At 23.7% G+C, this 26,403-nt stretch overlaps 1 protein-coding gene across 3 annotated transcripts in view; it reads right to left on the bottom strand.

The window, feature by feature from the left end:
* Positions 1-161: 161 nt before the first annotated feature.
* Positions 162-26,403, bottom strand: part of LOC114130822 (uncharacterized) — a 45,610-nt gene continuing 19,368 nt past the window's right edge. For 2 of the 3 annotated variants that reach the window (XM_050200673.1, XM_027995887.2), the window contains 2 exons: positions 11,176-11,336; positions 162-10,520 (listed from right to left, as the gene is read on the bottom strand). In XM_050200673.1, coding sequence (XP_050056630.1) covers positions 10,461-10,520; positions 11,176-11,336 — 221 coding nt within the window. In that variant the 3' untranslated portion in view covers positions 162-10,460. The remainder of the gene's footprint in view (positions 10,521-11,175; positions 11,337-26,403) is intronic. The other variant, XM_050200674.1, reaches the window with a different exon arrangement.

Here is a 26,403-nt window from a genome sequence, read left to right as displayed (position 1 = left end):
CTGTAAAATTCACTATTTAATATTTATATATAGCTGCCAATTTATTATTAAATCTGCACTGCAGCATACCTAGAAATTCAATAATACATTACCCAATTACCATTGTCCATTGACCAATAAGTATAAATACTACTCGTATACATATAAAAAAAAATACACGGTTAATAGTTTGAATATTTATTATCATTTTTTATTTTATTTAGTACATACAATAATACATAAATACCTAATAAATACTTTAAATATAATGATACGATTTATAATATTTATCAGTATCAATATTATAGGTAATTAAGTTATGTCAAAGAACAAAAACAATTTAAATTCCATTATTGATATGTTTACGAGGGCCTTGATATGTATTAAGTTGCTCATGGTTATTGGCGAATTCACTATAAACTAGTGCTGTATAACACTTTATATGATAATATACGTCTATTATACTCGTATGTATAATGTTACAATTTATTAAAACTATAATAGCTGAAGCAATTACAAGTAAAAATATAACAAGCTGTATCATGATATCTAATGCACATACATGATATAGCTAGGTATTAGGTATCCATTATTTAGGTACATAATGATAAATAAATATATTAATATCTTTACATTATAATAATATAAAATAAGATTATTATATACTAATGTCTGTGCACTTAGGAAAATTTTATACAACAGAGTAGGGAGCATTATCTTATTGGCTATAATATAGTATAGTACCTAACTACTAAACATATAGAAAGAATTATTTTAAAACAATAATAAATATCTATAGTAATATAAATTCGCCTCTAACCATGGTAGAATATTATATAGGTTTAACAAACAATATTATATGCATAATATATATTGTATAATGTATAGTAATAATGCTTTGGCGTATATATCACAATATTAAAAATAATTAAACAAAATAATATTACTTAAATTTTACTGTTAATAATAAATATAATGATACTTTTTAATATTAAAAAACACATAAAACTTTTCAGTTTTATAACAATAAGAATAATAAAATTAGTCAAAAATTCTATTTAGGACGTTTAAATCACATTTTGTAAATGGGTTAAGACCGTTTGTTCATATTTAATAACATTCAAAGTATAATATACTTGTAATAATTGACGATCAGATGGGGGAAACAATCGTATAAATCTACAGTAGGTACTTTTATTCTAGACAATTTATTTGTTGTTTTATTTAAAAAGGTACACACTCCGTAATACTAAGTCTTAGTTAAATTTTTATATTTTTGTAGCATATTGTTATTTTGAATAATATAAATATATATTATATATAAAGATAACTTTTGTGAACCAGCGATTATTTACAAAAACGTTAAGTTGGTAGATTTGTTCGTTTTCTGTCATCTCTTTCATCACATTCTATTTCTGACATTTCTGTTATTTTTTTACAACAGTGTACAGCGTTTACCAATCGTAGTAAATTTTAATAACAATCATTTTTTTTTTTTATGGATATATATTTTAAAGGAAATTATCTGAAAATGTTGTGTAAATATTGAATATTGAACCAGTAATTAATTATTTTTAAACATTTAATACTTTTATGAGTGAAGTGGGATGGTGTAGCAAGACCACTATAAATATTTGTACACTTCTTCGCTCATATAATATAAACTACTTTTTTATATATCTAATATTAATTTCCAATAATTGTAAATGAAATACTAAGTATATTGGTTCAGAAACGATATTTTGTACACAGACATTTTCAAAAAATATATTCTGCTCGAGATCAATAAATCACAAATTCACAAAAATAAGTTATTAAATAAATATAAAAAAAATCCTTTGATTAAAAATAGTGAAAATTTGAAATCACCTAACTCAAATTTACTTAATTCTGTCAATAGCAGAAATCTTCTCCTGTACCTGTATTTTTAAATATATTTTTACACAGTAAAGCTATATAACTTATACCTAGGTATTATAACATTTGAAGTCCTACGAGTACTCTCACTTACCTTATACCACGACGGAATGAAGTTCATTAAGTATGTATATTATTATCTGTTACCTGATCTTCGTTCTTACAAGTAGTTTAATTGCGAATGACGTCTATTGATTATTATCATGTAAGTTCAATGAGATTGTGTACCTATGTAAACAATTTCGAAGTCTCGATGATACATAATATTTACTATTGCTACTATTTGTTTCTTCAGTCTTACAAAAGTACAATATAGCAAATTTGTGATAAGTTCCAATTTTGTGTAATGAATTTTAATATTAGAATGAAATGGTGTATTATTAAACTTAAAGTTATGAACTTTATCTAAGTTTTTTGTTATTTTATTTGGTTTTTATGATATTTTAACTTTTAAACGAATTATAAAAATTTAAACTGTAATAATATTTTATATTCCTACTAATAATTTACTTACTAAAAACTAAAATACATACAGTAAAAACTTTTAAGTAAGCACAAATAATGTTCTTACTTTTAAGTTTAATAGTAGGTCTATTCACTCTATTAAAGCTTATGTACTACTCAAAACTAGAACTACTGAACTCAGATTTGATATGTTGTACAATTTGTAAGTCACACGTGGAGCATGGTGATCTTTTGAATAAGTGTACTCATACAGTGAATGCCGTTTAAATTATTTAAAAAAAATAATAATAATGGTAAGCTTTCATTAGGTACATTCATAACTAATATATTACTATCAATTTTTGTTGTCACAGTAAACGTAATTTGTATAATAATAATTTACCTAATAATTATCATTCTATTAAACCAATAGATACGGAAATTTGAACTTTCAAGTATAAATCGACACTACATGTAAATCTCAATAAATTCAGTCAGATTTTCAGTTCATTATAACAAGTAATATAGTATTTATTTCGATAAGATAATAATAATAAAAAAAAGTTCTATTTAATTTAAGCCATTGATATTAATAATTATAATATAAAAATAAAGTCATACATTTTAATATTATTTTGCTTCCCCCATCTAGTTATCAATTGAATTACATAAAATATTGAAATATTACTGTAGGTACAATTATTATAGAATACTATTATTTTCCTTAAAATGTTTAATTTTTGTAGATGTACATACCTACATATATATTTTATGTGGAATATTAATAGTTTTTTGATTAAGTCTCACCGACCTTTCCGAAAATATGTTTGATATTATTGAAATTATTAATCTGATTTACCTACTAAGAAAAATGATCATATTGAATATTATTGAACTTTACCTATCTTAGAACCCGTTTGTTAAAAGTAGTTTTTAGATACGTAGGTTGTTGATATCTATAATAGTCAACGGTCGCAGAATGATATTCTTACATTCAACTTACCTATATGGCTTAAACATTGGTATTATAACAAACCGTTTCTTTACAATTTAAATAATTCAAATCAATCGTGTATAACGTCATGCATGATAAAATGTGTGTACCGTGATCGTTATAATCGTATTAAAAAAAATAAATATTTTATATTGTGTTGAGTGAATAATAAAAATGTGTTATATTATAATGATAAATTGGTAACTAAACGATTCGATTACACAGCCTATTACATAATACATTTACTACTTTTTCACTTGTTTGAAAATTCGAAAAAATTATTATAATAAGTTTTTTTATGTATTAGAATAAATGTCATTCACGTTACTTAATATACTATGTAATATTTAATGGAGGCCCTTTATTTTTGTAGTTATATAGTTAAATTTATTTTAAAACAAGATTTATTATAAGTGATTTAAAAATAATTTTATTCTATAAAAAAAAAAGTCATAATTATTATTATACGGACCAAACGAATACTTACAGGTCATATGTAGTTTTTGCGTCAGTTATTTTGAATTGTACCTATACTTACGTTACCTACTTATTAATACTGTGAACGTTATCAAGATTTGGCCAACTTAAATGCTAGCGTTATGAGTTCTGTGTGCATTTAAATTTATAAACGTTTAATTTTTATGACTGAAAATATTTTTGATAGTTAATGGTTTATATTTTGTTTTAGTTGTTGGATATTTAAATATTATATTGTTTGAAGTACATTTATAAAATTAATCAGAATCTGATTGTGACATTCAAGATATTATTTTATTCAAATTGCATTAGCTTTAGGAATAAATATTGTTTTATGAAAGTCAACGCAAATTAATTGAAAAAATCGTAATTAGATTTTTAAATACAGTTTTTGGAATAAATTATATAGATTACCATTTTAGTCTTTTACAGCATAGAAGTTTTTTAAGCTTTCTATAATGTATTTATAGAATAAAATGTAATATATTGTTGGAGAAGTTTAGGTTTTTTGTAATTTAAAATTTCAAACAACAGTAAATCCTAAATCTTTCAAATAGTTGTAAAATATTGCTTAGTCCAAAATATGTAATAATATATATAAAAAAAAGCCCACCCTAGATACATCATTCGTGCAATAAATAAGCAAACAAACAAATACATTCGTTATTTTTTATTATGAAGATTGATTTCGTAAAACTGTAAAACTGTAACTATAAATATATATATATTTTTTAAAATTCAATGATGATTAATAATCTGATATTTAAAATAAATTGTGAAACATAGACCCGAGTAAATTTATTTATCTGTACGACTGTGCATAATAATAGGTCTTAAACAATTTACCTACTTTATTATTTTATTTAAATATATTATGTTAAACCTCTTTTGAAGTTCAAAAATTAGAATTTAATATTTATAAGAAAAATATATAAATTATTTAAATAATAAAGCACGTTTAATATTATCAAACTTATTATAAATTTAAACTGATTAAAAAAAAGGTGACATGGGAGAAGGTCTGTCAGAATTTTCACCACAATTTTTCAAGTATCAGTTTTCAAAGCACTATTTAAATGGTTATTAAGAATATCAAGAAAAGTTTATACGTTTTAATGAAACACTAAAATGTATAAAATATGTGAATTAATTAAGCCTATGATTTGTATTCATTTATGTTAGAATCTATAATTGTTTTATATAAGAAAATATTTCAAATTGTAAATAGACCTCCAAGTTTTTGAAAATCTACTGCATATTTTATTTATGGTCAGTTAAATATGAAGTAAATGTTTTGCATTGAAAATATTTTGTTTTGAAAATGGTATCTATGGTGAAAAGTTTCTAATGAGTATGTTAGGTTTAAATAGTGGCTAATTGAAATGCACATGTGAGATTATAATTAAACAATATATTCATAAAGTTAAAAATATTTAAGCCATCTGTTTTATTATTACTAAAATAATTCAATGATATATTTATATATTAGGGACAGGAATTGGAATTTAGCTTGAGAAGCAATTTTATTTTATGTTCAAATGGAAGACCAATGTTAAAATAAATTAGGCATTTCCATTCAAGTGATAAAAAATGAAAAAAAAATACATACATTATAATTATAAATAATAATATTCACGTTTTTAGCACTAGAGTCTTAATAGCCATACAGTTTAGTTAGTATACTCATCGTTGAGACAAATGAATTAAAAATATATATTGTTAAATTAAATGTAAAAGCCATTATTGTCAAATTTTAAAAGAGATTCTGAACTAAAAGTAGTTTATACTTTTATAGCATTTCCGTAAAAACAAAAAAAAAAACAAAATAGTGGATATAACTTGTACATTATTTTTCATAAATGATTTAGTATTAATAACTATGAATTCTATAAAATGTATACTTAATACTTTGGAACTTGGAATTCTAAATCTCTGTGATGATAAATTTATTTTAATTTGAATACAATGAATGTAAATACAAGTAATAACAATTTATAATAATGTTTACTATCCGTTTTCGATTATATGCTCCTGATGAATTTTTGATTAAAAAGGGTTTCCTAAAATAAATCCGAATTTATTGTCAGCCAACAATCAAAATCGATCTGAGTATAAAATATTTTCTCATACCATGTATGTGTAATTCCAGAGCTTTGGTTTCTTTTATTGATATGTGATATGCAATACTATAAAATAATATAATATTATTAACAATAATAGTAGTATTAGAAAAGACCGTCGCTATATTTTAACTTTCAGCGTCTGATTTTCGGAGTTTCATGCTGTTGTATACTAGTATATAAATGCGAATTATTTAAATACACTAACCCGATTTAGTGTATAGATCAGTGATTGGACATTTTTGGAGAGGAATACGAGTTTAACTGCTTAAATAAAGTAGAAGTGACCAAAATTAATATGTAAGTAGGGTTTAGTATACATTAAGTGCTGGGTCAATTTCCTCGACGAAATAATCATGTATCATGTCATTACGTCGTATAGTAGACAGTTTATCTACTTAATTGGGATATAATTTAAATATATTGTAGGTATAGGTATAATACTACGCACTCCAAAATTAGAAGAATATAAACTCAAATACTGAAATACGTTTCACAACATTCTAATACACCTATTAATTTCATCAAAAATAAAATGTTGATAGAATAAAATTAATAACAAGTGCTTATTAAATAATAGTATACCTATAAATTTATTTTTTAATTTATTCATATTAATTTCATGACAATAATTGTTCTATAACACTGTAATACTGTCTGTAACCTAATAGGCACGCTAATATTTGGTATCTTTGGCCTATGTAGTCTGTTAAGTCATATAAGTACATTTTAATATTATACATCTTTAAAAGGTGCATTTGTCACGTTAAGCCTTAAACTCTGAAGCGTTAATACCCTCTCTATTAATACAAGCATTTATGATTATAATGTGTTAAATTTATAATAATATAATTATGTATACAAATATATATATATATATAATATGTATGTATATTAGGTCAAAAATTACATATAAATTGTGATATGTATATAACATCGTTTTAGAAAATATTTTATACTTTAATACTTTTGTTTGAAGTGTTAAAATATAAGTAAGTTTATTTATACAGTAAAACCTGTGTAATATGGAATCTAACTAACATAGAATACTGTCTTTTATGAAAAAATTATTCATTTTTGGCGACTCTAAAATATTTTTAATTACATAATTTCTTGAATAAGATGAAATCTATCTTAAGTGTAATGTTAAGAAATTTTATGGTGCACCTGCATGGCTGTATAGTATGGAAATATCAATTTTAAAATTGTTAGTCAATTAATATTATCTATATCAATTGACAATTCCTACATCTAATTAAATCTATTAGGTACTTATCAATCATATAAATTATTTTGTTGCTATCCGTTTGTTTTTTCATTTAGTGTAGTAGTAGTGTAAAATTTAGTGCGTAATTCATACATACCGCCTAGCTTTAAATTATATAAATTTTAGAAATAAAGCTTAATTATTTATAAAACATGATAATGGTTGTAGTAAAGATGACTTTCCATAAGTAACTTTATACGAAATTCAGAGAACCCTGTCGCTATCGGATTACAATATTAGTATCCTGAAGATCTCGACGAATCATTTATAAATTTATGTATTCATTTCTATTGATAATTAAAATGTTTATTAGAAAATATATCACTTGCAAAATCCATTTTTGAATTGTGGAAAATCATCAAATATTACTGTATCAGAATATCAAATGTTGATATATTGTATTACGTATGTGAATGTGTTGTCTGGTATCTAGTAAGCTGAGTGATTAAATGCTTTGAGAAGAGTAAAATATTACTTAAGATCTTCAATGAATGCCAGCAGCTCAAATAATATAGCCATTTCAAATAAAGAATATTTAATAACCAAATCAATTAGTTATATTGAACTCATTAAAGATTTTACTACCCAAAAATATCACGAAAAATTTAAAATTATATATTTCTTTTATTTAGATGATTTTTTGATTTTATTTTTAAATAATTAAATATTTCAATATAAATTTTTAACATAATATTATGTACTGTAATTTTTTAATATCAATATTTTTGTAAATTATTGGCGATTTCACGTTATGAGCAATGAGGTAACCGTCCGCGGTTGGTGAAAGTAGTCGGAGGGGTTGATAACTTTTGCCGACCGCGGTTAGGTTACCTCGTTGCTCATAACGCGAAATCGCCAAAAGAAAAAAGGTATTAACAATGTTTAAGCTTTGGGGGCAATAAATGATATTTAATATCTCCTGGTCATCAAATCTCTAAATACGCCACTGGTTAAACTAAATTATGTAGTAACAAATAAAACAAATTTGTGAACTTTTCAAACGTGGAAAAAAGTCATGTAGGTATATAATGTAGAGACTGAATCAAAAAAAAAAAAATAAATAAATAAATAAAAAATAAAAGAACAAAAGATAAATGGCAGTATAAAAATAAATGTGAAATTCAAAATTCTAGATATCTATGTATAATTTCAAAATGACAAGTCACGCAACAAAACAAAAAACATTAGAAGAACTTTGAAAGACTATGTAATACAATTTTGAAATATTATATAATAATAATAATTTTTGATTTTAATATTATTTTTTTAATTTTAGTAAAAATTAGTTATAATGTAATAATAGATGATATGTAAATATAAAATAATAAAAATCTATCATTGTAATTTTTGTTTTTAATATGAATTAAATAGAAAAAAAGAATGGAAAAAATACCGAGTCGTAACCATTTCCACATTAGACAGGTTTTACTGAAATTATTTAGGTTTAGAAAAATCAATAATTTTGAAGTAATTTATTTTTTAAACTTAAATTGACATACCTAGTTAAACAAGAAAAAAATGTAATACTAATGTACTATTATAGTATGTTAGTATTAAACTTAGTATTATAATAAAAATAATAAAACTATGGTCTCAGTGTGATTTGCAAATACAAAGGAAATACTGTTGTAAAGAGTTAATATATTAATCTCGTTAAATGTTATAATAGAGATGATAAAAAATGTATAATATAAAAATTAATTTAAATGTAAAAGTAGTATTATGGAATTAAGTATATTATATGTAATGCGTGCCAGTGCATCAAATATAATTCGTAGATGAAGAATTTGGATAATGTGCTTTTAAATAGTGAGATTTTTAAATTTATTATCAGTTCAACGCAAACTTCTTTTATAATTTCACAAAATTATTTTCGTTATGTATATGATACTATTATTATTATTATTATTATTATATATTCTAAAGCCTTAACAGTTTAATTATAGTTCAGGTACTATAACGTCTAATATGTACCTTTAATTCTCATAAAGAAAAACGAGGTATTGTTGGCGTTTTGCAAGAGCACACAAACAAATAACGACACATACTAGAATGTTAAAACATCAAAATGTAATGCAATTTTTGAATAAATTATAAATTACTTACCTTTACGATGTTGTTTTCATCACGATGTAAAAATGTGCAATCTGCATGTCTCATTCTATTTAAACAGGTTGAATACAAATACATACACTACAGGGATTGGCACTAATCATTTCATGAGGATTTTCATAAATTTGTTATAGTTCATTAAAAATACATACAGGTATACCTTGTGTTTTTAGTTCGTCCATATTTAAGATACATTCAAAGTTATAGTACCGTCAAAGTATAATAAATAAGATTTAGGTGATGTGATATTTATGATAAATAGGGTTAAACAAACTCGGGTAGAACAGGCACATGCAATGTCTGGGTAAATAAATACAAATGATAATAATAAACGTTGTAGGTTAGTTTTTTTTTTTCATAAAAAGTCGTGTATAATTTTAATAAACTCTTTCGTATAATTTTAATAAAAATGAATATTTTGTATCTTTTTTTTAAAAAAAAAAACTTGTTTCAGTGTATTATTATCTAAAAATGGCCGTGGGAACAATAAAAACACATGCGGAAGCATAGGTTGAACAATAAAATTTAGTAATAAATATAATAGAATTAATAGTATAATAAAAATAGTAGTAGTAATAATAATTAATAGTAGTAGTAATATTAATATTATTTACAAATTCTATTATTCACGATTTAAATAAACACACAATGATTTATTGCGATCTAATTCACAGATCTGATTGACCAGTGACCACAGATAGAGTTAAAAAAAAAATCAATATATTAATATACAACCCGTACGAAAATAGGTACATCAACATGACACATGCTTGGTAACAACAACTATTGTAGGAACTTGGTAATATTAAAATGAAATTATAATGTTATGAGCACATAAAAGAGGAAAACGTGGTTAATATAATTTAATAGACTTTTGAAATGTTTACCGGTGTAACATCAGTAGTAGTACGCCAAAAAGCGTTTTGTATTCCAGGCCTCCATTTTTTCCTGTAAATTATTTTTGTCGTTTGTTTGCGCGCATGTTATGCGAACAATTTTTATAAATAACTTAAATAAGTTTCTGGGGGAAAAAATTATTTTTGAATCAAACCTATAGAAGGAGAATTATTTTGTTGAATTAAATTATGGTTTTTGAATTAAAATTATCGTGGACATTTTATCAAGATATTATTTTAAATTACATTTTGGATTAGCGTCCTCTTGCCCATCGTAGAAGAGCGTCTGCCAGTATGTCCAGATGAGCTTTAGTCTGAAAAAATGTTAATTTTAAAATTTTTATAATATTTTATTTATATGTAATGATAATTTTTTCTATTCAATATCTATGATAGATAATTATTAGCTTTAATATATGAGCAATAAAATTAGTTTTTCAGAATTGAAAAATGAAAGTTTGTGAAAAATGTACAGGTATGAAATTTATTATGTTATTTAATTCACAAACTTAACTTTACTTTGAAAATTAATTTTAATATTTTTATTGATGAATATTTTCAATGCACCTAATATGCATGTTTTGTACTATATTTTTGTTTTTGAATAAGTATTAGGGAAAAATTAAATAAAATAATGTTACAAACTGATATTTTTATTTGCAATTTATATGTATAAATAATAATGTTGATAATCTGTAAAAGCTTAAATAAAAATAAACTTAATATATTTTTTGCATATTAAAATTTAAGAGCTTTGACTAAAACTCTTTTATTTAAGTGATTCTTTGTCTTTTTTTATTCTTGTAGTATTTTCAAAATTCACAACTCAAGTAATGGGATAGGAGATTAAATTATTTTAGCGTTAAAATGGAGTTTTATTAAATTGATTAATGTGATGGTGTTTTACCCTCTCGTTTCCAAAACAAATTGCATTCGATTAAGCTTGTAATTATTATTTTTTTTTCTTACTGTTTTGAAGAAGAAACAATTCTTTCTATCTTCATCGTCACCATTCGGACAGTCAATGTATCCGTCACACAGAACGTGATCGTCTATGCACCTGAACCGTCCTTCCTTATCTGGAGAGGGACAAGCAAACCGTTCAAATCCATCTTCAGTGGGTGGACATTCTGAAATAACGAAATATTTTCATTTTTGTAATTATATTCCTATGTCAGAATCGTTATAAACTATCCTACAGCGATATTCGTACATTGATAGTATTTTTAAAATGATAAGAACTTTTATAGCAACTATTAATACGATTAAAATTAACATAATAATTTTCAACATTTTTTAAAACTAAATTTGTTAAACCCTGAAGTATAATTATTAAATTACTACATAGGTATATACGATAGGTACATATTAAAGTATTTTACATATAATAGTATTTCTAAACTATACATTTTTCAGTGTTAAAAGGTCAATTTATATTAATTTTATTTTGGTCTTATGTTTTAATTTAGTCTCTAGGGTAATTTTGTTTGTGGATACTTTTTTACTCTTTAAGGTCAAATCCTGGTTGTCAAAGAAGTATTTTATTATTTTACTGTACATGTATAACTATACAAGTATGGTTAATTTCAAGATATTTTTAGAATTTAAAACAACAAAATACTCCTATTTAGGACATTATATTATTATAAGACGCCGAATATAACTTTTAAATCGATTACTATTTGTTATGTGAAAAATAGCAATAATACATTAAGTATATTTAATTTTTCAAAAATGTTAAAAGGTTTTTTGACATGTAAATATTTAAATCATATCAAAGTAAAGCAGGTAATGAATTTACATTTGTACTTTTTAATTTTGTAGGATTGAACTTTTGAAATTATTAGATGACGTACTCATGTAGGTCGATAGTAGTTAGGTAGGAACTTACCTACTCATTAGTTTAAATGCATTACGGTTGTTTTGTAAATACAACCAATTTTCGTGATATATTTGGATTCTATTCAAATGATGCACGTATTCGACTACGATATTTTTGTCAAGAACTCTTTTTTGTTTTAAATTAAAGTTATCGTATGCATAATACATTAGGCACATATGTCTTGAAATTTGCAACACAAACAAGTCAAACCAACAATATATAATGTTTATATTATGGGTTAGGTACAAAAATGTACTAGCAATTAGCATATAAAGGCAATAATAATATAATCAATATAATCAGTTATTATTTTGAAGATAGAATATAGTCATCATAATAGGGGAAATAATTTTAATTGGTTTCGTTTATAAATGCTGTATGAGTTTCACGGTTTACGCTTACCTACAATAACCGATCGACTACAGAAAAGAAAGCAAACAATGGATTCCTATTTAGAGCGAAATGCGAACGCTGCGAGGCGATTTCGATCACGATCGGGCGGGTGGAATACGCTAACTTTTGCAACATCTATAGTGACGGCAATAGCAATGGTGGGCGGCTACGTTAACACCGAGAAAAGCGAAGATCAACTAATACCTGCCAAAAAGGTTCGAGTGGGCTGGCAACGATTTATGTCCGAATCCTGTGAAATATACTATCATCATTAACGCTTGATTTACACCAAACGTTTAGTAACGGTTTAGCGGCAATTATATTAATATAATGTAATTATAGACGTACAATTATTTACGTGTTGTTCTTATTCAAACGTTTATAGCTGTAATATGGTGCGATGAAAAAATTTTTTTTTGTTTTTAACGCAACACTCATTATATTTGATTTAATTTAAGAGTGTTAAAAAAAAAACGACAGTTTTATTTTATCATTGTTTTGATAGTCATAATTAGAAAAGTATACAGGGATGAGTAATTTTTTTATGTTACGATGTTGCATCTTGCACAATATAATGATGTATTTTATTTATTATGTAGTTCGGTACATACGTAAAAAAGTTAAATTGTGTCTTGAATGGTGGCCACCTTTGTTACAAAGAATAGTCAATAAAACGCTATACGGTGGTTTTTATTTTTTTCCTTGTTATTTTCATAATACCAATTCGAAGTTATAATAAGATAGGATATTCTGAAATTTGCCCACACAAGTTGATTCATTATACATAATAATATAATTTAAAAAATAATCAAATTGGTGATCAATGTAAAATATGAAAACTTCAAAACTATAATTGGATATTTTTGCTTACAGAGCTTACTAACCTATATAGGTATGTAAGAAAATACTGAATCTTTTAGTTCATTTAAGAAGTTGTTACTTATAAATTATAATAATTTAACGATTTATTATTAAGAATAAAACAAACTATGCTAACACTTTAAAAAAAAAATTACGTGCACTAATTACTATTTTTTTTTTAAATTAATTTTTGATAATAGCACAAATTTAGATACAATTATTAAATGTGCATATAACCTATTGGGATTAGACAGTATGATTATAACACATAGTTAAACGAATTAGGAAACGTAGCAACATTTTAAATTAAGTAGGTACTTTACTAAAATCGTATAGTCTAACACAGCTTATCCGACTCAACGATATACCTATTATTGTGATATAATAATAAAAGAAAAGGATCTCTTAGACTTGAAAAAGATTAGCGTGATTTGAAATTATCAAGCTTATTAACTAAAAGTGTTGTGATGAAAGAAATATCTCTCCAACTATTAATCCAAAAACAAATAATTTCATTATATTAATATGCCAGTAACAACTACCTACTTATAAACAATTAAAATATATTTTTTGAACAATAGTCAATATTCATTTTAATGAATATATTTGAGTAATTTAGTTTATAGTTTTACTGAATTAAATGTATATTGATATATATTTCTAAAATTTAAAAAAAAATATATTACGCAGCTGTTATATGTGGTATCATAATAATAATCAGTGGTATAGTTCATCAAATAATTGAATTGGAATATCTCATTTTATACAATTTTTGAAAATGAGAATTATACAAAGATTATATTGTATTTTATTAGAATAATATTTTGTAAAAAAACAAAGTAAATATGAGTTCAGAATATATTATAATAAGAAAATATACTGTTCTGAAAATTCAAAACATTTAATGTTTTTATTAGTATATTAAAAACAATAAGAAACCAAATTAAGATAACTATAAAATTAATTTTGATCAATATTATTTTTGGTATAATTTTTAGAATAATAAATTATAATTTAGTATTAGTCTTTTTACATTTAATTAAGTTAAATTTTTAAAATATACGTTATATAATATATGCTGTATTAAAAGTAGTTTTTATTTCTATCGGATAAACACGATTATAATCAAATTTTTGTTTTCATTTATTTTTATTGTTAAACGTAGAGAGCAATCCTAATTTTATTATGTAAGAGGAGTATTAACGCAATGGATTTGAGTACATTGTAATTCTAAGGATTGTTTTTCATTTTAAAAAGAGTATATGTTGAGACTCGAGTGCGCTAAGGCCCTTTATACTTTTCATACTAAAGGTAGGATAATACATACTCTCTTTAAAGCTTATAGTCCCATGAAATGTGGTGGATTTTCTCTTAGGATTTAGCTTACCATAATACCAGAGATACTGTGTTTTTTCTATTTTTTTCCTTACCAAATAATAAATACCATTATGTTAATCGTAAATAAATGCATATATACCCTATGGCCTATAAGTTTTACCTGTAAGAATATATAATTCCTGTACGCGGTGGTAATAAACACACATATATTATACAGGGTGATTTACCGTAAGCACGATCATCCTCATTTTTCCTTTTCTTTTTATGATGAATATTTTCAAATCCTTGTTTTTTGGATTTTTTAATACATAGTACATACATTTAGATAAAAACCATATTTTTATTGAGATTTTTTTTATTACCTACTTAAGGTGTGTCCTGTGTTAATATAAAATAAATCTATTTTTCAAAATAGAACTCATCTTTTACTATAAGTTATTTAACGAATAATTTAGATATAACAAATAGAACATTTGAACGAGTAGTATTTTAGTTATTAAAATATTTATACTGAGCATAATATAGTCCTTAAAAATGTTTTTTTTTTTATTAAATTAATGTTATGGCGCTATTATTATAAATTATTATCACAGATCTATTATAGTATTATCTTTAATACACAAAATAATATAAATAAAAAACTACTTGTTTAAATTTTGATTTAATAACGTCAATATATATATATATATATATATAAAATTACAGTAGAAAAGAGAGGTTTTTATTTAAAAAATAGAAGTTTGGATCTTTACAAACATATTTAAGTAGATAAATCTCTAACATTTTAAAATATGGTATTTTAGTATATTTTAAAATCCTAAAAATCAGATTTTACATGGGTACCTACATTATTAAAAAAATAAAGAAGGTATATTATGATATATTTCCCACTTGGTGAATCACCTTAAATAATATATATATATATATATATATATATATATACGTTACATGATTTTTCTACGTAATACCGTTAACGAATAATTAAATTATGTTGCTGATGTTGATTTCATGTGATTTTATTCACAGAGTAAAGTACTTGGTACAATTTTGAAAAAATCCCCTTTTCACAATGAAAAAAATAAAAAAAATGAAAAAGTATTATATTATTCTACGTGGAAAAAAGAATAATAAAAATAACATCCAACGGTTTATAAAAATACCTGTTGCGGTAATGTCGTTTACCTACATACACGCGTTTATTTGATTTTAATTCCAATCGTAAAATTTATAATCCTCCAGCACGTGACCGTGAAGAGTAACGATGAACGTATAGGTTGTTAAACGAAAATGCCCACCTCCTATCAGCCAGTGAATAATAATAATAATAATAAAAAAAAAAAAAAAAAAAATGGTTATTTATTTAGTTTCTGCGAAATACATTATACGTGTACATACTATAAATATATTATTAATGTGTTCGTTGTTATCGATGCGCCCGTATCGACATAATAATATATTATAGTCGCTGGTTCGTCATTCCTACCAAATAGCATGATTACAGTATAATATTTAATTAATGTTCTGTTTAAATTACTAGTATTATTAACCTCACAGGTAAACACATTACATGTAACCTAACCTTATACACACATAACACACCCACACACATATAATTACTGTTGTAGTAACTATAGGCACCTAGATATTATTTATGTTTTAGAGACGACCCCTTTGGGCTATAATAAGTATCCATAGATACTATCGGCTAACCTTTGGCGTTTATTGGTCACACGTCAATGTTGTCACCCGTTGTCAACAATTCGCTATCAATCATTAACTATGTCGAGTAAATGAATTATTTGTTTAAACGTAGGTGCGCAGGTTTAAATTATTTTTTAACTAATTTTCATTTCTGTGATTTAAAATATGTTGCAGTATACTATATAGTGAAACAACTAAATGTGCATAGTATAAATCGCATCATATTTAATCAAATATTTTGTATTTATGCGAATTATCAATTGAAGTATAGATCTTAATTAGGAACATTTATTTTTAATTCTATCGTGTTGACAATCCACCCGAGTTAAGGTGGATTCACCATCACTACAGCTAAACGAAATTATTTTTTAAATTTAATCGTGCGAGGTATGGGTTGGTTGGAGACACGTACGTAAATATTTTCATTAGAAATCTCTTTCTGTGTACCAACAAAATATATAGATTGATTTTATTACAAATATTGTAAAATAATAAAATAAAAATTAGTTTTAGATATTAAAAGTAAAATATCTGCAATTTAGTTTAAGGCGATTATAATAGTACAATTTTTTTTCCAGTAGTGGTAGTGCAGTAAAACAACCAAAATTTTAGAAAAAAAGTAATATCTAATGTTAACGTGTTGATTTAACTGTCTGACTTTTAAAATTAGTATCTATTATAATTTATAATCGTTCATTTATCTCAACAGCCACAGTTAGTAAGACATCATCTGCGGTAAGTATAATGCCCCTGACCGGCCATCGCGTGTAACAACAATATAATAATGTTATATTGTCAGAAACACCCTGCACGATATAGTGCTGCACTATTAGTGCACATATTCTTTATTATTATTTACAGTTGAAAATTATAACATTTTTTTCATGAAAACGTAACAGTCACTATCACATGGGAAAACGAACGCGCAAAAGAAAACGTTTATTGCTCTGCAGAACCCAAAGGAGCTTTTGAAAGTGTTTCACACACCCGGCGAAACAAAATCGGGACATCTGTGGATTTCGTGCAGTCTCATTGTTATATAATACGTATAAGCGTGAGTGCCACAGGTGTTGTTATACATATGGAGGTTTGATATGGTGGAGGTGGAGGCGGGTACCGCTGGTGTGTTGGATAATATAATAATATAATAATATAGCGATACGAGAGACGCGAATGGATTCCGCGTAAGATATATGCCGCACGTCACGACTACTATACCGTATAATAAAATACCAGCTATGTACTATTATTGTATTACTTACCTATATAATATCTATATGCGTTGTATAGGTATAATATTTTGGTGGGATAAATTCGGTTGTTCAGGCGAATGTGTTCGTTCGTAGGATTCGTCGAAATGTATAAAATGTCGGTACTCATTTATCCATATATATATCGTCTACCCGTATATACTTCCATGCTTTTTGTCAACACTATATATAAGCATCACGTGAACGTGCGGTGTGTGTACGATTGTTATAAGTTTTACATATGTTATACATTTATTATACTTATACGTTGTACATAATATTCTGTTAAAATCGTACCACTTATTGTTATTACTCGTAGCGGTATAGGTATATATATAGGTACTATTATTCCATGTTTCTCTGATGACTTTTTTCCTGATCGTATATATGTATATAGTACATAAAATTATAATAATACGCTTGGCGGTAGTGCTCGCAATCGTTGAGAAAATATATCGTGAGGAAAGGGGGTGGTTTTATATATAGAATAGATTGATGTGTGTGTGTGTGTGTGTGTTTGCTGCGGTGGTTCGTTTATATGCATTATACTTTTTGTGTGGGCGTGAGCGCATGGCAGAAGGTTACGTGCAAAAAGTATTGTTTTACAAGTAATCATTATAAAATATGTATTATATGTTATTGATGACCGTCGGTTTTTAGTTTTCCACAGAAAGGCAACACATCTATTGGTTTTAGGGTCATGCAGTTTCTTTTTGTATTTTTATGTTATCATTGTATAGAGTTGTATATAGTATATAAGTTGTCCGAGAGTCTTAAAAAATGTAATCAAAAAACTGGAACAGTGTGGTCATTTTTACCCCCCGAATAATGTTTTGTGGAAGTTAATACGTTATATAATAATGGCAAGGATAGCGAGATAATTTATATTAAATTTTATTTTTATTTTTTTAGTATTTTAGAAGAGTAAACTAAATTCCTTTACGTTGTATCTGTGTGTGTTCAACTTCATTATTATTAAAAATTTATATATATATATTATACATTTCTGCATTTTGAGTAGAAACAAAACAAAACAAAAAAAGATTAAATAATGATTATAATAAGTCAACATAATTTAGCAATCTATAAGAATTACATAATTTAAAACCTTATAAATTGTTGAACAAAATAAAAGATTTAATAATGTGGATTCATTTTAATGTATCATGTAAAAATTTATTCTGATTTTTGGGTAAAGCCTAATACATTGTGTATTTTGTCTCTGTGTGTGTACATTCATGATGTATATTATAATATTTATAATCGGTAACCGGCGCGATGTATAGGCAATCTTGGTTCATCGATGTGTAGGTGGTTTTAAGTAATGTCTCACAATTTTACTGGGCCAAATTCGTGAACGTAACAGTACGATAAAGCTATTGTTAAAGAACCAAGACAGCAATAGCATGATAAGACAACACAACAGAGTGGATGTTATATTATAGTTGAGCTTTTAATGAATCTATTTTTCATTTATAGTTAATATAGATTATATATAATTTGTAATTAGTGATATAATTAGAAATCTCATTTCGAAATCAAATTTATAATTCTTATAAAAACTAAAGACGTATTAATAAGAATGTAATGACATTTTTATTTTATTTATTTGATCTGCCGATAAAAAATAAAATATTTTGTTTATCATGAATGATAATTATTTTTTATGATATGGAGTAGATTGAAATTTACGTCACCCATAAAAAAATATCACTATAACCATTACTAGATTTTAATGATGGAAATAAATCAAAATGTATAATTTTTCTTTTTTTTGACGACTTTGTCATTAGTGCTTTATGACTTATTATTACTATAACTACGTATTTATATAGTTGTCATGAATGAAAAATAACAATCTTAATATTGTAAACAAAACTACGTATGGTTTAAAATATGTTTCATTTACAGTTTTTATTTTATAAATTTAAAGAAATACGACATAAAATTGGTTTTCACAAATTTTTAATAAGAGTATAATTCTGTATCTAATCCATGTAAATATCATAGCCAATATATAAGATAGCATTTTAATATTTCTAGTTACAACACACAATAAATAGTTTTAACTATAACAAAATTAATTAAATTTTTTAAATCTTTGTTACATTTTAAACACTGATATAGATAATGAAGTAAACAACTGAAAATGTTATATTCTTTCCTACTGGCTAGGAAAGCTAAATTATTTTTTATATAAAAAAATCAGAGCTATTTATAGACTGTACCTTTGTGATATACCTATATGCGCACTGCCCTCCTACAATTTAACTTATACTTAAAATTAAATTGTAAAATATAATAATTTTAACGTAAAAACACATTACAACTTGATTGTTTGATATTTAAATAAATTATAGCATAATCAATATTTATAATTATAAATAATAATTTCATTTTATAACATACACTTTAATGAAAATTATAAATGACAAATTAAAAAAATTATTGCATTTTTACACTATAAATCATACTTTTTTTAAAAAAAAATCAATATTATATTCATGCAACTAAAGGTATATATTAAAATTTACTAAAAATTAAAAGAGCAATCCTTTTAATGTGTTTGTTTTTATTATCCTTTCATTTCATTTTTATGTCTATTTAAAAGTATTTTAAGTTTTAATAAAAAAATATCTAAAAGGTCAAATTACTACTGTTTTTTATTGTATTTTAATGAATAAAAAATAATAAAATCTTAATATTTTTTCAAGTACAATAGTAATAAAATAAATAAAATAATAATAAACATAAAACAAAATAGATTTTGTTAAGAATGAGTGTGGCTTAAATATATCTATAACAGTTTTTTTATTTTTATAATTATACTAGGAATTAATAAATCTACTTTTATCAAAAAATTCTAGTCTTACTGTTCAGAATCTAAAAATTTAATTAAAAAGTATTAAAAATATTATCATTTAATATTTATTATATCACAATCCTGGAGGTATAATTTATTTAAGCAATATAAATTAAGTATATACAACCCAAAGAGTTAATTTGGATCCATTTGTTTTATCTCTCCGTATAACGAATAAAGTAGTACTAAATTTGTGTACTTCTTACCACTTATCAAGGAAGGAAAAAAAAGTACGTTGTTAAAAAAACTAAGGTGTATTAAGAATTTCTAAATCTAGTATCATTTGACACGAATTCACTTGTCAGCGTTGTAATGGGATAACCACTACCACTATGTCAACCTTAATGGAATTATATTCACTACGAGTAAATGTCGTTATGTTCTAAATTGCCATACTGAAAAACATCAAGCTAGAGCACCTCTGAGTGAAAATGCTGTAGGTCCCGTTGATTTAGTGACGTGAATCTGCGATGGATAGAGCTAAATCTTAGATTACATTTTATAAAACACATAATTATTTAATCTGATTCGATTGAATTAAGAATAATATTTTATTATTGTAACTATCGTTAATTAAATTAAATAGTAAGTTTATGATGTATTTTAATTTATAGTTTACAACAAACATAAATACATTCAAAGATACTGACATAATTTTGAAAAGATTTTTTTATATAACATATTTAGAACAATTGTTTGATAAATATGCTTGAGAAGTTTATGTGCAATTATTATTGTAAATGAACGATACGTTGGCAACGTTTTTACTAGAGTGTCTAGACGTTTTCAATTTAGATTTTTTTTTGTGCTATTATTTTATTTAAAATGCTCTTAAATCGATCATTTAAAGCCATTAAATATATCTTATTCATATAATCATAAAAATGTTTTTATTTTTTATTATAATTTTAAAAAGAGTTCATTCAAACTAAAAGTTATAATATATATTTATGTATTATTTTATTTTGTTTAGTTCTTTAATAATTTTTTTTTAATTTTGTTTGAATAAAATTTTGATTAATAAAAAAATAAATTAGTTTTAAACAATAATAATTTTAACACTTTAAAAAATAAGTTAACAATTTGAAAAGATTTTTCTACATACCTTAAATAGTAAAATTTAATCTTATACTCAAAATATACTTCATGTATATTCTTTTTTATTTGCTTATATTTTTTTAATTAAAAAGGTAAGATAAAACATATATTTATTTGGTTTTCTTTTATACATTATTTATTATAAACAACTTTTTATTCGAGTTGTGTTGTATAACATTTATATAAACAATGTAATATACATAATTTAGTTTAGTTATTTTTAGACAATGTTTTTCATTAATAATTATGAATAAAATATTTGTAGTGTTTTAATATACAATAAATTGTTTAAAAATTTTATAAGCATAATACAGAAATTTATTCAATTCATTATAAACAATATATTACATATATTACACCCTCTAGGGATTAGTGTAACTAAATATCCGCTGCTTTACGTTACTCTTTGAAAATTGATATGAAACTTAATTCATTGCAGTGTATCAAAATAACTAAAAAATATTGTATTTTTTTATGACAAACATCTTGTTTTTTTATTGGAGTCAACACTTCTTCAACAAATCAAGATTGTATGGTAATTTATTCAAATTTAAAATTAACCTAACCTAATGGTCTATTATTAATTTTACATAACAATCACTATTTATCAACTTAAATAATGAGTAACAAACATAAATTTATAAAGACCATTAAATTATCAATCAATACTTCATACATAAAAAAATTACTGAAGGCTTTTCAAGTGAATTGAATATTTTTAATAAATTGTATTTTAAGATCATCTTTTTTTTTAAAATACTCTTAAAGATCAAACTCTTGATTATTTAAGAATTCAAAATCTCACAAACATAGTACATAATTTTGTTTCTCCAAATATAATAATCGAATTAAAACTACCTTTAATATATGTAATAAATAAAAATTCAAAATTTTCAAACATTTTTGAAAAAAAAAATTCATCTGTTAAACTTATTTATAATTATTCTACTGACACTTTCAAGGTAGGTAAATATATTTTTATCAAGCTCGTTTAAATTTATTATTGAATATCTAAATCATCAACTTTTTATACAGACAAAAAAAAAAAAAAATACCGCTTTGTTGTATAATTAGATGTTGACTAGGTCATAATTATGTTCGTGTTTAATTTGAATTTAATGATATATTATTGTATACGAAAAATAAATTTAAAAGGAGACAGTCTTTCAGATTAAATCACTAAGTTTAATTTATTTTATTTTATGTTATTTTTTAGAATTATTAAAATAATTTATTTTATTTTTAGTACTTAATTATTACAATAATAGATATTTATACTACATTGTATCAACCTATATAATTCAAAATTTAATAACATGTTTCTAAAAATACCATAAACAGTAAAAATATGTTTTATAGTATGAACAGATAATACCTTAAAAAAGATCAAAAATGTTAATACATATAGTAAAATTCATAATTATATCATGCTTGTAAAAGTTTTATGTTATCACGAATAATGTTAAAAAATTACAATGAAATAATTAATATCGTTATTTATTGTTTAAATAAAGTATTTCATTCAAATTTGAATTTAAAAAGTCTAAAAATAAATTAATTTTTCTCAAACATTTTTTACCTAGTTCCTTATATGGTTTCAGTATTAACTATAATTATGGGGAATCTTGTATTAGATTTTCAAAATATGTGTATAAAATGAAAAGTTTTTAATTACAAAATAATTTGTAATTGTTGAGATTTACAGAGCTTTAGCATTTCTTACTTTCTCAGTAATTAACACACGTGCTAGGTATTACCTTTAATGGGTAATTTCCCAATTCATATTATTCATCGTTCATATTTTACCTATTCACCGATTGTCAAATTTGATTATTGTACAAAAATGTTATATAGATTGCAGATTTTAACTTAAATAATAAATACATAATAATTAAAAAAATGTTTATAAAAAATTTTGTAACTATAAATTTTCAACAATTTTTAATTGGGGAAATGGACAACTTATCATTAGAAATTTTGTATTAAATTGTCAAGTATTTTTACTCATTTATAAAAAAAAAAAAATTTAATTGTCTAAAAATTAAACAAACAAATATTTTAAAGAAATTATATAATAGTATAATACAGAGAAAATGATTGTATAAGTATTAAAATTCTGTTAAAATGTCAAGTTCTGTGATTATTTATTTTTGAGTTATAAAACAAAATAAAGAAATTAATTTAATCAAACATTGATTTAACATAAAAATTTCAGTTTTTTCTAATTATTGGTTTTTTTTCTCGGTTATAAAAATAATTTCGACTAAACACATCTTACTTGCTATCCAAAACTAAAAGTTAAAAATCAAGTCAATTTATCGACATTTATCATGTACAAAAACAAAAAAATTAATAAATAAAACACCCATTGTAAAATCAATACATTCATTGCTTCGCTGAAATATAAATGACAATTCTATACCTATTAGTTGTCTCAAAGTAATTTCTTCAATATCAATAAAAATTATAATTATAAACTTAAACATAGCAAATTAATTGCGATAAATATTAAAAATGTTCTATAAAATCACTTAAAAATATATCTTCCTTTATTTATAGATGACTTGAACTTACATCAAATAACAAAAATATTTTTAAACTAAAATACCTATGTTTTATTAAAATAAATTTTGAAGTAGTTATAGCAAGAAAACAAGTAGTATACGTAGTTTGAATTTTCCTAGTTACAACCAGAACAGATCTTATTTTAACAATCATCCCAGATACATAATTGATGTGACATGAACCACAGTTTTGTAGCCCATTAGTATTTTAAAATTTATGAGATTTTTTATTTTGTCAACATCGCTTAAAATCAACCAACTCCAATCACAGATGATATGTACAAATTAAATAATATATTAAGATTGAAAAATATAAAAAGTAATTTAAGAACTATGCAATTTTTTTTTTTGAAAATAGTCTTACAAATTATATCTAACAGTTAATAATAAATAATATCCATGGGTGAAAATATTTTATCAGTCAATCTCTTATTTTAAATGAATCAAAACATACAATAGTTTTAACTAGTTTTATTATATTAAGAATTAAAGTTTATAATATCAAAGTCTTGTTTTTTAAAAAGGGATATGCTTTTTATAAAAACAGACTTAATACAAGATGTAACGATCCTCATGAATATTGTACTAGATACAAAGAAAATATTAATATTAATATTCTTAAATTTAATAAACATTTCAGTATAAAATGTTTTATCTTTATTTTTATTGTATTTTACTTATACATAGTACCTAAGTTATGTTATATATTATGTACAGCGTGAAAATCATTTGTTAATAAATAAATATACATTTTTTTGTGGTTAACTGTTAACATTTTATTTTTGTCATTAATAATGTATAATATTGATAAAGTGAATATTAGAGAGACAGCGAATTATATTTTGTTTTTTATCGCTAAGCTACCTACGTTAATAATACGTTAATTTAATAATATTATACATTTTTTAAAAACTAATTGCGTTCAATAGAATTAATCATGTGTTGTTATATTTAACACGAGGGTGAATAGTTCTATTATCAAACAAAAGTTAATAACATTATTTGTATTTATATGTTAGTTTTTTAAAATATTTAAAATTTTATAAAGTTTCGAGTACTCGTATGTAAAACATTATGATTTAAAATTCTTTTCTCATTATACATCATAGAAAAATCGAAGTTTAATAAAATTCTAACGTATAAGTACAGATAATGTAGATGATGCTTTTAAAATTGAGTTCTTTAATTTTGATAATAGGTCAATTCACTCTCAGATTAAAGCCAACTATACAAGATTGATTCAACTAAACGGAAACATGCTATGTTGTTCGTAGGTCAATGAGAAAGAGAAAACAAAATAAAGTGTACTGAAATCCTCTTAATATAATATTGTCTTAATTCATTCCATTAGTTGTTATTTATTTTTTGATTTAAGCTAGCATTATCTCCTTCGTTTATTATTTAGAATTGTAATAATATATTATGTGTTAGGCTATGTCTTATTTTTTTTTTGTCATACATTTGTTCAGCTCTCACCGATTCCTAAGCTAATGAATCCTCAAAGTAATATATAATCAATTTTATACATAGAAACGAAAATTTAACTATTCAGTTTACTTCATTTTTTAATGAATTGAAAATATACCATTGAAGAATTCATTAAAATAAATTTAAACTTACCTAAATATAATATAACCTTTATTCATATTATTATTAAACGCAATTTGATTACTCAAACCGAAAATTAATTTTAATATTTGCTAAACAATAAAAGAAATTGTTAATGCGTTGAATTCAGAAACCTATTCAACACCTAAGTATAAAATAATAAAATAAATTAAAAATCGAATTTAGGTGCTATTAGGAAAGGGTTTCCACACTCAAATATTCAATTCTATAATAACATTTCTGTTTTCTCTTTTTAAAAATAAACATTTTTGGTATTCATTGAATTTTAGCTCTTGAAATATATTTTAATTAATTTGATAAATAATTAATAAGCCATTGTCTTCCTTGTATAATTTGATATATTAGATTAAAAACATATAAAAAGCCTATATTCTGTACTCTATTGTTTACTAATATTATATTATTTAAAAAAAAAATTTTTAAAGTTTGTTTTTTGTAACTTTCAAAAATAAAATAAATGTAAAATTTTTTATTTATTTTAAATTTTAATCTTGTTATTTTATTTTGATTGAAAATAAATAGTATTTAAATAATATTATACAAAATATCTATTCTTGAAAAATATAACATTGTATATAGCTATTATAAATTGTAGGTAAAAATTACGTTTCATTGTAT

Source organism: Aphis gossypii, chromosome 2 (assembly GCF_020184175.1).
Source record: "Aphis gossypii isolate Hap1 chromosome 2, ASM2018417v2, whole genome shotgun sequence".
Lineage (NCBI taxonomy): Eukaryota > Metazoa > Arthropoda > Insecta > Hemiptera > Aphididae > Aphis > Aphis gossypii.
This window is presented reverse-complemented; position numbering and strand designations above follow the sequence as displayed.